The sequence below is a fragment of the Pantherophis guttatus genome, chromosome 1 (assembly GCF_059756535.1).
Source record: "Pantherophis guttatus breed Tessera chromosome 1, ASM5975653v1, whole genome shotgun sequence".
Classification (NCBI taxonomy): domain Eukaryota; kingdom Metazoa; phylum Chordata; class Lepidosauria; order Squamata; family Colubridae; genus Pantherophis; species Pantherophis guttatus.
In genome coordinates this window covers 128,350,450-128,364,177 of record NC_142063.1, presented here as the reverse complement: position 1 = coordinate 128,364,177, position 13,728 = coordinate 128,350,450, and the positions used below count along the sequence as shown (strand labels likewise).

The 13,728-nt window shown below is 38.0% G+C and overlaps 1 protein-coding gene across 14 annotated transcripts in view; it reads right to left on the bottom strand.

Moving 5' to 3' along the window:
- The window catches only part of KALRN (kalirin RhoGEF kinase), a 589,612-nt gene that overhangs the window by 77,768 nt on the left and 498,116 nt on the right, over nucleotides 1-13,728 (bottom strand). For 2 of the 14 annotated variants that reach the window (XM_034423067.3, XM_087884090.1), the window contains exon 1: nucleotides 8,631-8,853. The exons of 10 other annotated variants lie outside the window; for them this stretch is intronic. In XM_034423067.3, the coding sequence (XP_034278958.2) occupies nucleotides 8,631-8,721 (91 nt within the window). In that variant the 5' untranslated portion in view covers nucleotides 8,722-8,853. Of the gene's footprint in view, nucleotides 1-8,630; nucleotides 9,004-13,728 lie in introns of those variants that run through there. 2 more of the 14 variants (XM_087884096.1, XM_087884103.1) reach the window with 2 other exon arrangements.

Sequence of the window (13,728 nt, the reverse complement as noted above, 5' to 3'; positions counted from 1 at the left end):
CTTGTCCTTACTTCTTTTCCCTGTCTTCTAACTTTCAAATTTGGACAGTGTTCAGTTTTCAGAGGCTTTGCAAGCATGCAAACTCGTCTTTATTTTAATTCGGCTAATTAGAAACAAAGATGCATCAAGAAACACAACCAGAAGGGAGAAATCAGTGGGCCTTAGTGATGGGTATAGCTACTTAGTAGCTTTTTTTAACATTTAGCATTTCACCCCTGCTTTAAGGTGATTTACAGGTAAGGGTTTCAGCCCCCTCTGTGCAGAGAAGGGATCTTTTTTGGCGGGATGCAGGAACTGAGCTCAACTCTTCAGGATTTGAGGTCTGTTTCTGTACCCTGCTGAAAGAATTCAGCTCCCCTCATCCGGCAGCTCTTTCAGGCAGCCCCCTGAGATGAGAGGGAGTCCTCTTGACAGACAGCAGCAGCTGGTAACCTACCCTAACACCCTCCCCATTGACTTTCTGGGGAAACCAGCAGGGAAGACTACAAACGGTGATGACAACATTGTGAGACACTTGGCAAATGTTCACAACTGCAAATAGGTTGCCAAGCACCCAGATCAGAATTGCATGACCGTGGGGATGGTGATACAACATTTTGCAATGGCCAGAAGTGCTTTATGGGCCTTAAAGCACCATTTCCGAGGCTACCATAATTCCAGACTGTCGTTAAATGACTGTAAGTCGAGGGCTACCTTATAGATATTAGGCCTGCTAAAAATGTAATTAACTTTTTATTTTCCTGTACACTGTGAACTTTTCATATGAATTCTGGGGTATTACCTGCAAGTTCCTCATTACATCCCAATGAAGATTTTATTATTCTCAGGCAATTAACTTGGAAGGGTTAAAAGTGTTTAAAACAATTAACTTGGAAAGGCCAGTTGGTCTAGTGGTTAAGGCACATGAGAAATCCAGAGACTGTGAATTCAAGTTTTGCCTTAGGCATGAAAGCCAGGTAGGTGACTTTGGGCCAGTTCCTCTCTCTCAGCCCAATTCATCTCACAAGAATGTTGTTGTGGGGAGGAGGAAGGAGTTTTAGGTATGTCTGCTGCTTGAGTTATTTATAAAAATAATGATGGGATTAAAAAAATAGATAAACTGAACTCTACTGAAAGCTCTAGCTATTTGGAGACATTACTGTCACAGACAAAATGTTACCTCCTAGTTAATAAACCTAGGTCTAACTTCCTTTTGGAAATTTGCCATTAGTGTGAGTCTTTCCACTGGATTTTAATCTTCTGTAAAATACTTTTAATGGCTGTTAAATAGAGAGGCATCGCTAAAGATAGAAATTGTGTGAGACTAACTAGCCATTATTAAGGTTTTTTTTATGTATCTTAACTGGAAGAATAATTCAATCCCTAGTCCCTGTGTGGAGAGTCAGTTAAGTGTAGTGGTTAGTGCTGTAGGCTAGAAAGTGGCAGAAAGTGAGTTTAGTCCTGCTTTAGGCATGAAACCAGCTGGGTGACCTTGGGCCAGTCACACTCTCAGCCCGAGGAAGGAGTACTTCTGAAATTTTGCCATTAGAACTAGAGGGACTTGTCCAGGCAGTCGCCAGGAATCAGCACTGACTTGAAAGCACAAACATAGTGCATGCATGCTCTGTTTGTTTAACATTCCTTTACAAGGATTTTAACAAAACATTCTGATCGGTTTTTGTTTGCTTGTTTCAATAATATGTTTGGCCAACTTTTCAGTTCTAGAAGTAGTAGGCCTTTTTTTTTTTTTTTTTTTTTTACTGCCTGCCTGATACAAGCAACTGCAATGTTCTTTGCTGATGTTTTTACCTGGCTATATGAGATGGTTGCAGTCTGGCAAAAAAAAAAAAGTGTTCCCATTTTTATTTATTGCATGAATATAATTCACATTATGAAGAGACATAGGAGTTCATATACCAAATCTTAAATATATACATATTTAAATACATGAATCAACAGGACATGAGTATGTACATGTATAGCAAAGCTTAGCAAATTAACCAAGTTAACATAGTGCACAGCTTCCACAGCATTAACAATGTTTTATATGTGAAACACAACTGAGCATACATGTACACATACCTTTGCACTGCCTACAAAATAAAGCGCAACACAATACATGTATAACCCATCCATCCACTGACACAAACTCTAATTTTCACAATTCTACCTAAACCAGCAGCAGTACAACATGACAGGTCCTTGATGCTGTATTAGCTAAGGTGGTTGGAAAAAACCCAAATCAATCACAGGCCACAAAACAGTTCAACTGTTGGAAATGATCAGAACATTCAGAGCAATGCTCTGAAACAGCAAAAATCTGTTTCATGTTCAGGATAGAATGGCATGTTTTGTTCAGATCTAGAAACAAAAATCCAAATGACACCTGTTTAATGGCCAGAACACTTTGAAACAGTAATAATGATCCTACATGTGCAGGAAAAACAAAGAAAAAAACCGATCTCGGAGAACTTCAAGGTCAAAATGTTTTGCAGTACTTTCTTATCATCCGCACAGCCTCTTTTGAGGTTAAACCAAGTTCCACATGTAATATGACAATGTAGCAATCCAAATTTAAAGTGAAAAAATGCACTTATTGGGAACACTTAAAACTAAAATAATCCTTTCTCCATGTTGCACACTAGTGTGCAGGCAGCCTTGGGAGACAAGATAAGATGCAACTCCTTTAAAGGTGTATCCAACAGAGGCCATACCTCCAATTTTATATTTTGCCCTTTGAAACTAAGTTAAGTTTGTAGACCTAATCATAGCTACAAGAAGAAAGCCCTGTCCAAAATGCACACAACCGCACATTTAATACTAACTGAGCTAATAACAATTTTAACACTTGCCACTTTAGGCTGGAGATATTGTGTATGGAGCAAAGTATTAAGCTCTCATCCTGCTGTTCCCAGAACTGCTGGGTTTACCAACTCAAGAGCATTTTTCAACAGCCTGTGAAAGAAAGAAAAACCCAGATATGTTTTCTAATAGTTAAGCACCCTATAACCCTGCCTCTTTCATGGTATTTTATGGGGGATGCAGATGTTACTGTCTTCTATTTGTGAACTTTCCATCTTTTTTCTGAGGTATTAAAAAAAGAGAATTGCTCCATAGTGCTCATGGAGGGGTAGGATTAAAAGCTTGTCCGTCTACAAGTAGCCACAAGATGTTACAAGATCCATAGCCTGATTATACACCTGCATTTTCAGCCTTTCTTAGGAATATATGAAAGGGTAAAATATATTCTCAGATTTAATTTAGAACAAGAGCAGTAGCAGATGACATTTAAATAGTGTTCCATATGAAAGGCATGTGTGTGTCTGTCTGTGCATGTATGTATAGAAAAGCAGCATGCCAAGATATCATGTCAAAGCGAACACAGACTTATTTGTAGATAGATGCAGTTCCTGCTAACATTTGAAACTTTTATATTAAATAAAGTTCATTTTGGAACTTTGCTTTAGAAAAAAAATAAACCCATCTATCAGTAATCTACAGAGCATAAGCAAGCTAAACTTCCATCCTGTTTCTTTTTAACAAGTCTGTTTTCATATTACTTCTGGCTTGATTTAAATTCTTTAAAAGTGATCTTCCGCAGAATGGGAAGCACTCAGTCGGTACTTATCACAGTCTATGTTTTGAGAAATAAGGTTACAGGGGAATTGGAGGAGCTACAAAAGCTACACAGACTTATAATAATATCAGAACATAATTATATCCTATACCTATAATAACCCTAGTTATGATCATTACATCTACACACATACATTATGGAAAATGTTGAGCATTCCTGACAGATGAGAAACCAAAACTCTTACACTGGGCCTATTAAACACCTGTAATCTGGATAATTGATTTGTTCATTTCTGATATTACCTGGGTTTTCCCTTCCATTCCAAATGTTAACCCAAATAGAAGTATCTTTCACTCCAGTAAAAATAAGGAAAAGTGTACCTAGATTTGTAAAGTAGCCTCTGAAGCTTAAGAGATTCTATTTATTAGATTTATAAGGCCACACAGCTGAATGTGACTCTTATATGAATCTGAAACTGCCTGGTGATCTTGTCCAACATATGAATGGACTTATTTGTAGGAAGACAACAAAACATATTCTAAGGTCCCCATTAGTGAATTATCCTTTGGGACATGTTGCACATTTCTGATTCTGAAAAGTACATAAGAAATTATATACACACTCCTACACACTAACTCCTAGAAATTATTCTCTATTTTAAGCTATATTTCACACTGTATCTTTCCCACTTTTCAACACAGTAACATACATCAATCTTTCCCACATAGTAATACACATCCGTCTATCATAATGTCAAGGTTCATGTATTAAAGTTATCCCTAGGGTTTTACTGTATTGAACTGGAGATATGTAAAAGATGCTGTGTTTTTCCTCAAGTAAAATCTACTTAAAATTGTGATCATTTTGCAATTTTGACTGAATGTAACGTGTAAGTTTTATAATGTATGTATGTAATAGGTATCACATGTAATAATATAACATTTATAATAAATGTGACATGTAACACACTGTATGTGAAAAAAGACCTTGAGAGGTGGGGCGAAGAAATCCTGCCTAGGGAACAACCAGATAAGAGATGGCATAGCCGACAGGTGCCTAATGGTTTGGGCAAGAGGCTCAAAAGAAACCCTTTCTCAACTTGTAAAGGAGACATGGGAGATTTGCTTATTTAGACTTGCAAGATTTTGTTAATGTAGGCTTTAAAGTAGAATTAACATATTTGGTCATGTTTCCTGTCTGATCTACCTACCACAGGAAGGCTGACATAAACCAGGTCATTTGAATCTTGTCTTATTCCCATTAATACTCACTAGTTTTCTGCAATGCTGGAATCTGAATTTGTATAATCACCTGGGTGACAAAGGAAAATATCTTGTTGCTTAGTGTTCTTGTGAAAAATGCAATAGTTTGTGTGTTTAGAAATGGGAAAAGAGAAAAATCATGTGACTAAAGAACAGAAGTTTCTAAAAGTCACCACTTTTTAATCAGGCTGACAAAACAGTATTATTTCTAGGAGCATATCAGTCAACATACCTTTTTAAAGTTTAGCTTAGTTTCTCAGGTTTTTTCCCCCAAAAGAAAAGCTGCTCATTTCCTAAAACCCTTAATAATAAATGTATTTGTAAATTATACAGCAAACAGGGATTATGAAATAGGTTTAAAATAAACCTATCGTAATATATTCGTGTAATATTTTAATTTTCCTTTCTGTAAATCATTCAACAAAACTGAATCCTAAAAAACATAATTTTTCTCTCTGCTCAAACACAGGTTTACACTACTAATGGCAAGCATTTTAAACACACTTAGAAAATTGAAACTTGGTTCAAACAGTACAGTAATCTACAGATTTTTAGGGACTGTTTGTCAAGAAATAACTGGCTTGGCTCACTTATAATTCAAAAATCACAGTAGTTGGAATCATGCTCAGCTCAAACCCCATTTAGAGGTTTGGTGTAAACCCATCTTACATCTTTTTGAAAGGCTACTACTACACAGTATTGTGGGTTGTTGATGCTGCCTATTATAGGTTTAATAAAATGCATTATATCCTACACAATAAAATAAGCATAATTTGTACATTTACATCACAGAAGCACTAGCCATAATTTTTATGCCAATACAAAGTATAAAAACATAACATGTAATTTACCTGATAATCAGCACTTTGCGATTATATGTAATTTTCAAATGCAGAAATCGTAATTGTTTAGAAAATTATTGGTTACACATACATCTTTCCCAAGTGCCCTATATTTATTTTCTAAGAATTTATAAGATAGCCTTAGAATATAGATATCTAGAGTTTTTTAAATCATCAGAGAACACCAATAGTAGAATGAAGGTAAATAATTCTATCAACAATGTTAGTTTCCGTTGTTGATAGAATTATTCTCTGATCTTAAAAATCCACCACTGTGGATAATTTCCTAACTTCTAGAGCAGACACTGAAGGAAATTTGAGGTGGGGAGGGGGGGATTGTAATGGGTAGAAGGAAGTCTGTTAAAATTTAAGATTACTTGCATTTCTCCTGTTGTCTAAATTTCCAGTAATCTCTTGCTGGGATCCAACCCAATTAAGTGTTCTATGCATTTAAGCTGTTAGTAAAATTTAACCAGGTTAGGTCCATCAGACCCTATGCTCCAGCTAAAATATCTTGATACCCACAGAAGTTAATATGGGTATATGATGGCATATGGAAGTTTGCGTTGTGGTTGTTTTTCAAATTAGAAGCCTAAGAAGAAAAGGTTAAATGAATCAACCAGGATAGTAAATTCCTCCCAAAATGTTGTCTAGCTCTGATCAAGCAAGGAGTACTATATGGAATATTCCAGAGGCTAATTCCTGGATCATTCAGCAGCCTTTTTTTACCTACAGAAACCATTACACAATTTAACTGCAAGTATCTGTTTCTCTCCCACCAGTTCCTTTCCTGGAGTTAGGTAGCAGACACTCCCTTTCTCAGTTTCACTTATTTTAGGGAAGATCTGTCCTTGTAATGTAGGACAAGTTGAGATTTTAGCACATGTCTTTTTGTACACTTGTTTTACCAAGACATCTATTTCTTTACTACTGACTAATATACCAGCGAGGATTGTTCTATTTTACTTCTTTTGGCAGATAAAGGTTCAGTTCTACAAAACATTTTCAAATTTTGAATTGGGGCTTGTAGAGTCTGCCAATTGATACTTCAAGATTTGGCCCAACAGCAAATTAACTAGGTCTAGAGATTATTTGACATATGCTGATATTATGCTATTACTTTTTCTGTCATGTTTATATTTTATACTTATATACACACAAGCACATTTATAGAGGCTAAGGTTCTGGCCTACACACTGAGTTCTAGGTCTTCCTTAGGTATGAAAATCAGCTGGGTGACTTTGGGCCAATCACTCACAGTTTAGCCAATCTCCAAGGGTAGTTGTTGAGCAGGCAAGAACATTAGGTATGTTCACAAACTTGAGTTGGCATAAAGTGGGATAAAATATATTAATAACGTCTTCCTCATTAAGTTATTAAGAGACCAACTGTATTAAATGCTGCATAAACTTAAGTGACAATAGTAAAAAATAAAGAAAAAAAATACCTACACAGTATTTCTGTGTGCCCTTGGTGGAATGAAATGTGCCAGGCACTATACAGAACTACCTGACACCATTCACACCTTATTATCTGATTAATATAAAGCTTTAGATACAAACTAACTTTCAGCATTTTTCAGAAATACTGAGAAAGGGGAAAAGCTTACAATCTTTTGGGCGCCAGGCAGGGGTGAATTTCACTTGCCTTCGCTACCGGTTCGCAAATGTGAGTACGCGTGCCTCCTCCACTCACGCACAGAGCCTTCTGTGCATGCGCAGAGGGTCAAAAATGGGATGTGATGATATCCTGGTGGGTGGGCGGAGCCTCCTGCCGCCGATACTACCAGTTTGCCCGAGCAGGATAGAACCGGCTGAATTTCACCACTAGCGCCAGGGGCCGGTTCCATGGAGAGACGCTTTTCTGCTGACCGGAGGGGATGTGGTTTTGTGTGCTGTCTGCATCCTGTGGATGGGGCTTCACTTGTATGCATGGCTCAGTATTGGTCCATGGACCAGGGACCCATTGTAGGTATCAACTGTCTTTTCAGCTTCAGGAAAGATTCAACTTTTATTTATATAGAGAGCTTTTGCCAAAATATTTTGAATCTGTAGATTTTTTTAAAAAAGTAGCAGGGAAAAATATATTTAAGATACTGAATTTCTAATTTTGTAAACAGGTTCACTTAGATCACTGGTTCTCAACCTGTGGGTCGGGACCCCTTTGGGGGTCGAACGACCCTTTCACAGGGGTCGCCTAAGACCATTGGAAAACATATATTTTCAATGGTTTCAGGAATAATTTTATGGTTGGGGGTCACCACAACATGAAGAACTGTATTAAAGGGTCGCAGCATTAGGAAGGTTGAGAACCACTGACTTAGATGGTCAAACAAAGCCTTATTGTTTCTTGTGAAATAACTATTTATTCTCCACTCCTAATTGTACTTTGTATTATAGTTGCTTATATTACTTATTCCACAGTTGTGCTGACTAGAGAGCAACTGTGCATTTACATTTATTGGTTATCAGTTTAGCCTATTGTAAGAACTCAGTCAACTGTGGCCGATTCAACGATCTATAGTTAAATAGATATAGTTTAGCATGCTGGATCTAGGAACAGGCTTCATAAAACATATGCAAAGAATAACAAGATGCACATATTAAAGCAAATTATAATGAATGGCTTAATAATCATCCACCTTGTCTAAAACATATCCTGGCTCAATAAGCAGTTGTAAAAGGTGTCTCTCTCTCTTCAGGCAAAACCCATCCGAGGGGGAATTCACAGAGAACCCCTTAATAAATGCAATATTAGTTCAGAAGCAGTCCAAAGTCACAAAGGCAACATCCACTCAGCATCTTCTCCCTAATCTCTGTGGGGAATTTTAGAAAAACCAACCAACAAACCCTGAACAACTCAAGGAGGAGAGCAACATGCTTGCTTTAACCGGACGCGAGTAACCTCTCTTCAAATCCAGCTTTGTTGGGTGGTTTAAAGTGCCTCCTCGCCGTTTTAGGAACTACTAACCTTTGCACCTTGGGAAGCAGCAGCAACACTTCGCAAGAAACCAGCCCCAGCAAGACGTGCTGGTGTACGCAGCTTGCTTCCCCTCCTTCATTCCGCCTGGGAGACAACCATGTCAAATCGAGCAAGTAGCCGCCGAGGGCCCCCGGGTCATTCCACGCGACTGACTCCGCAATATCTCACGGAAAGTGAGAGGGGAAGGGGAGAGGGGGAAAAAAAAAAAAAACCACCCTACCCCGCGAAAGGGAGGAGCTTTCGGACAAGAGAGGCGGGCTCACGGCCACAACCCCAGCTGGTGGTTATCTGCCCGAGCTTGCAACAACGTGGGCTCTGAAGCAACATTGTGCAATACCGCGCCAGGGAGCAAAGCACGCCTATTACCAATCGCGAAGCTTTTTTCCTTCTTTTTCTTTTTCTCCATGCCTGAAGTTCGAATGCACTGCAATGAATTACTCTGTGATTTAGTAAAAGGACAATGGACTGCCCCCCCCACCCCAAACGTTGCACTAATAATAATAATAATAATAATAATAATAATAATAATAATAATAATAATAATAATAATAATAATAAAAAAATAGGCAGCGTTGTCCTTCGGATTGGATCCACCTAACTAAGCCGATTGTTTCAAGATCTTGTGATCAATCCCCTAGAAGGGAACTTTTGGGAGGGATTTAATTGGGAAAGAAAAAGAAAAGAAATCCACCACTCCCCCCCGATTCGTTTTCTGGAGAAATCGTGGTCAAGGAAGTAATATTTCAAGTGCGTGGAGCTAAGCGTTGTAATTCAGAAATCTTTCCGAGGGAATGTTATAGGGGTAGGTGCTGCACCTGTAGTACAGAAAACCAAAAATGTCCCCAATGTTCAGATGCGGTAGAGAAGTCACCTGATAAGCAGGCGACTCAAATCTAGAGTAAAGGTAAAAGTATTCTCCCATCCAGTCGTGTCCGACTCTAGGGGGCGCTGTTTATCTCCGTTTCCTAGCCGAGGGAGAATAGCTGGTAATAAATCCCATTCAAATCTTTTTCCAAAGGATCCCTCCTCCCCCAATTTCCTTATGTATGTCTATTATGGAGAATATTTAAAAACATTTCTTGGGAATAGCCGGCAGGAAGTTCACAAACGGTGTGATCATGTGTCTGTGGGATGATGCAAGTGTTATCTGAGCCACTTGCCCCGCGTCGTTTCACGTTTGCATAATTCATTCAACCCTTTCAGTGATGCACTTAAAAATCGTGGCAAAAGCAGTTGTAAAATGGGGTACGACTCATTGAACAACATTTTTGCTTAACAATGGAAATTTTGATTGCAATTGTGGCCGTAAGTTGCGGACTACATGTAGTTCCTTCACTATTTCACTTTCAGTGAATCTAATCTATGAATTACGGTCTTAAGAGCCTGGCAAACGCTTCTTAGTAATGTCTCTGCTCAGCATTTTAGAAGGAAAACTGTCAACCTTTGCTGTGATTCTTTGCTGTGATTCTTTGCCACTCCCTTCCTTATTTATACTCCTTATTTTATCTATTTGAAGAATACCAGAGGGAGCTGTTTGCTTTTCTTAGTTTGTTATGGTATGATGTTTCTGGACCATAAATTCCTTTGGAATGTCCTTAATAAATGGCAGCATTACATTAGGATTGGTCATTGCTACAACTGACTCAGCACTGCATTTCTGACAACTCACGGAAATTAGGTGAGAAAGCTTGCTTTGTCATAAAAAAAAATAGGGGAGAAAACCTTCAACTGTTTAATCATGCACACTAGGGGATTACACCTATTTTAAGAGGAAGAATATCAAGATAATGGTTTGTTTGCCTGATCATAATTAGCTGAGTTTCTTGATCGCACTATGTTGTAAACTATGAGTTATAAACCTACAGTGATTGGGTTTTCATAACATGCTAAGCCAATCTACCATGCAATTTCAACTTAAAGGGATATCTGAACCCAGTAAGTGGTTGATTGTTACTCAGTGCACACAATGACACCCTACACTTTTGATCAAATAGAAGTAAATATGAAACTAACACACGTTCAAAAAAATGAAAAATGAAATTTGGCAAGGCACCATATTTTACCCTAGTGTCTTTGACTGAGTTGCTAGTTTATTGATAGAATTAAGAAATTAATATTCCTTTGCATGCTACAATTGCCAATGATGATAGTTTACAGCCTATAAGTCTCAAGAAAGAATTAATATGTCCTATGAACAATACAATTTTAGATCTTGCTCTTATCTAGTGATCATCTGGATTTTGGTAGCCCACAGCTGGTAGCCTAGTCCTATTGATCTAATGTATCTTCATTAACTGTTTGGTATAAGTAGTTTGCTAGTCTTTTGTCAGAGGCAAAAAGTAGTTGAATATTTCATGCATGGAGATTTATCAAATGACAATATTTAATTTTCTGATTCTTGCTAGTGACATATGATTCTGTATCAGAAGGAACAACACAATCTTTTCATCTAAACTGATTCACCTGCCCCCCACCCCATCCCAATACCAAACCCATCAGCTCACACATTTTCCTTTCTAACAAATGGGCTGTGCATTTTGGCCATTCCTCACCCTTTAATGACCAAATAGCTACCTGTCTTTTATTCCCATAGGTTGAAAGCAGCCAAGAATTACATTCATTTGAACCAACCAGATCATGAAAACACAAATGCTACGTCACTACTTCATTAAAATAAGATTATGAAAACATGAAAAAAGTTCCAGTGGGACACCTGCCTCAAGCAAGCTACTTTTTCCAATAACTGAATGCAAATTGCCAGCATCCATGGGCCCTGTTTTGCACAAGAAAGGGGAAGCATAATGCATCGTTGTTGAATTTTGAGGAAGTGTACAGGTGGCAAAAATTATCCTGGAAACATACAGGAAGGCCAGTGGGTTTCTTGGACGGTAAACAACACTTTCAGTAAAGCTAGATGGTCATTTTTGGGCCAGTGGAAAGATTCCAAATAACAAGTTTCCTCAGTAAATTATGGAGGGATAAGCAAAACAAAAAACAAAACCCCAACAACAACAACAACTAAGCAAGCAAGCTCATGCTACAGTTATGTTAAACTTCAGTGCAACATTTCCTGGAAAGTATACTAGTTACTGGCTGAGCAATCTAACCAAACCGGCTGTTTAATTTTGCAACAGACATACTGCTTATAGAATTGAATTTGCATGATGATACATGGTTTAAGAGGAAAGCAGTGGGTATTTGAAAATACCCACCTCTTTCCTCATATCAGGGTGGGATAAGCTGCCTCTGTAAGGGTGAGAAGTCCAATGTCTTTCCCGTAGTTAAAGCAGGGCATCTGTTTAAAAGGAAATGTCAGCAATTGCTCCTTTGCCTGCCTTTCCGTCCAATATAGCAATGACAGGTCACATCATCCTGCACCACCCTTTGAATTTCATTACTCTATAAACTCCACTTAAAAAGAACAACACGTCCTCACAATAGGCTTTCAATGGGTGTATACCTATAAAGTACCATTCTATCCACCAGACTTAACTTGAACGGCTGACAATGAAAACAAACAAAGCTACATTATAGCTGGAAGTGATGGCCTACTTCACACAACACACTTAAGGTTGATTATGATTGCTTGCACAGTCAGCCAGAGGTTTAAACTTTGATTTGGCCTTTTTTTTTCTTTTAGCAACCAATCAAATTTTTCTCAAGAACCTGGGATAGGGAGATTTTTTTTTTCATGGCATTGAAAGTATCACCTTGGGATGTAAGCTGTTCCACGGAAGACTGCCTTTTGCAATTGACTGATACTGATTTTTGTCAGTGCTAGATGCACCCAAGCGCCTATTGCTATTGCTACTATCTTTGCTTTCTTTTGCCATAGTCATTCTATTTCTTTTTGCAGGTCTTTATAATTTTACCCAGTTCCTTCTCTTTTCTTCTGATGTCTCCAGGTACTGCAATGTCCACTATCCAGACTTCTTTTGTCTTTCTTCTCAACAATTGTCAGATCTGAAGTATTGTGTGGCACATGCTTGTTTGTTTGAATTCTAACGTCCCAGAGTACTTTAGCGTCTTTATTTTGATCTTACTTTGTCTATTTTGTGGTCCCACCGGTTCTTGCTTGCTGCAAAAGGTATTTCTTGCAGATATTCAAATGTTGCTACTTTATGCTATTTCTCATCAATCTGTTGATTGTTTTGCAGGAACTAACCAGATGGTCATTGTTTCCTGTCTTTGGTTTATTTTTATTATAGTTCGTTGCAGCCAGTCATGTGTTTAGACATATGTTTAGACTGGGTTTGGCATTTTATCCACCTATCAAATCTTTCCCAAGGACCTAGGATAGAGAGATGTTGTTCTCTGATGATGTTAAAAGTATTGTCAGATGATGTAAGCCAGGGGTGTCAAACTGGCAGGCCGTGGGCTGGATGCATCATGTGGATGCTGGATGCATACCCAGCCCAGCTCCCAGTGAAGGGGAAAAAAAGTCACAATACGTCACATGATAGCAACGTAACGTGACGAGTTTGACACCCGTGATCTAAGCTGTTCCAAATAAAGCTGCCTTTTGCAATTGACTGGTGGTGATTTTACCGATGGTATTCAAGTGGTGCTCCAAATATTTTCAGATTATACCCAAGTTGCCTTTCTCTATTGATAATTTACTTTCTTTTGCAATAATCGTTCTACATTTATTTGCAGAGCCTTGTATTTTGTGATCTTCTCCAGTTCTTTCTATTCTGCTGTCTCCAGGTACTGTTTTATTATTATTTTGGACTTAGCCATTGTAGTTTGCAACCATGGGTTTGGGTTTAATGTCTTCCCTGAGCCCTGGGTAAAAGTCCTGTATACCTCTTTACATTTGGAGGAAAGCTAGTTGCTACTTAAGGTCTTTTGAGGCTTCTTAATTTGTGAAAGAGAATTTTTATTTAAGTGAGATTTATTACATCAGCGCTGAAGAACTTTTAATTTTAGGATTTAGCTACTGACCCTGTTGAAAGCCCTATGTATTATTTTTGGATATGGTTAGCTACAAAGCCAACTAGTTCAGGGCTTTCTGATCTACTATACCATATAATCCAGATTGAAAATTATTATAAAAGAAAATATGGAACTATTATTAATAAATGGC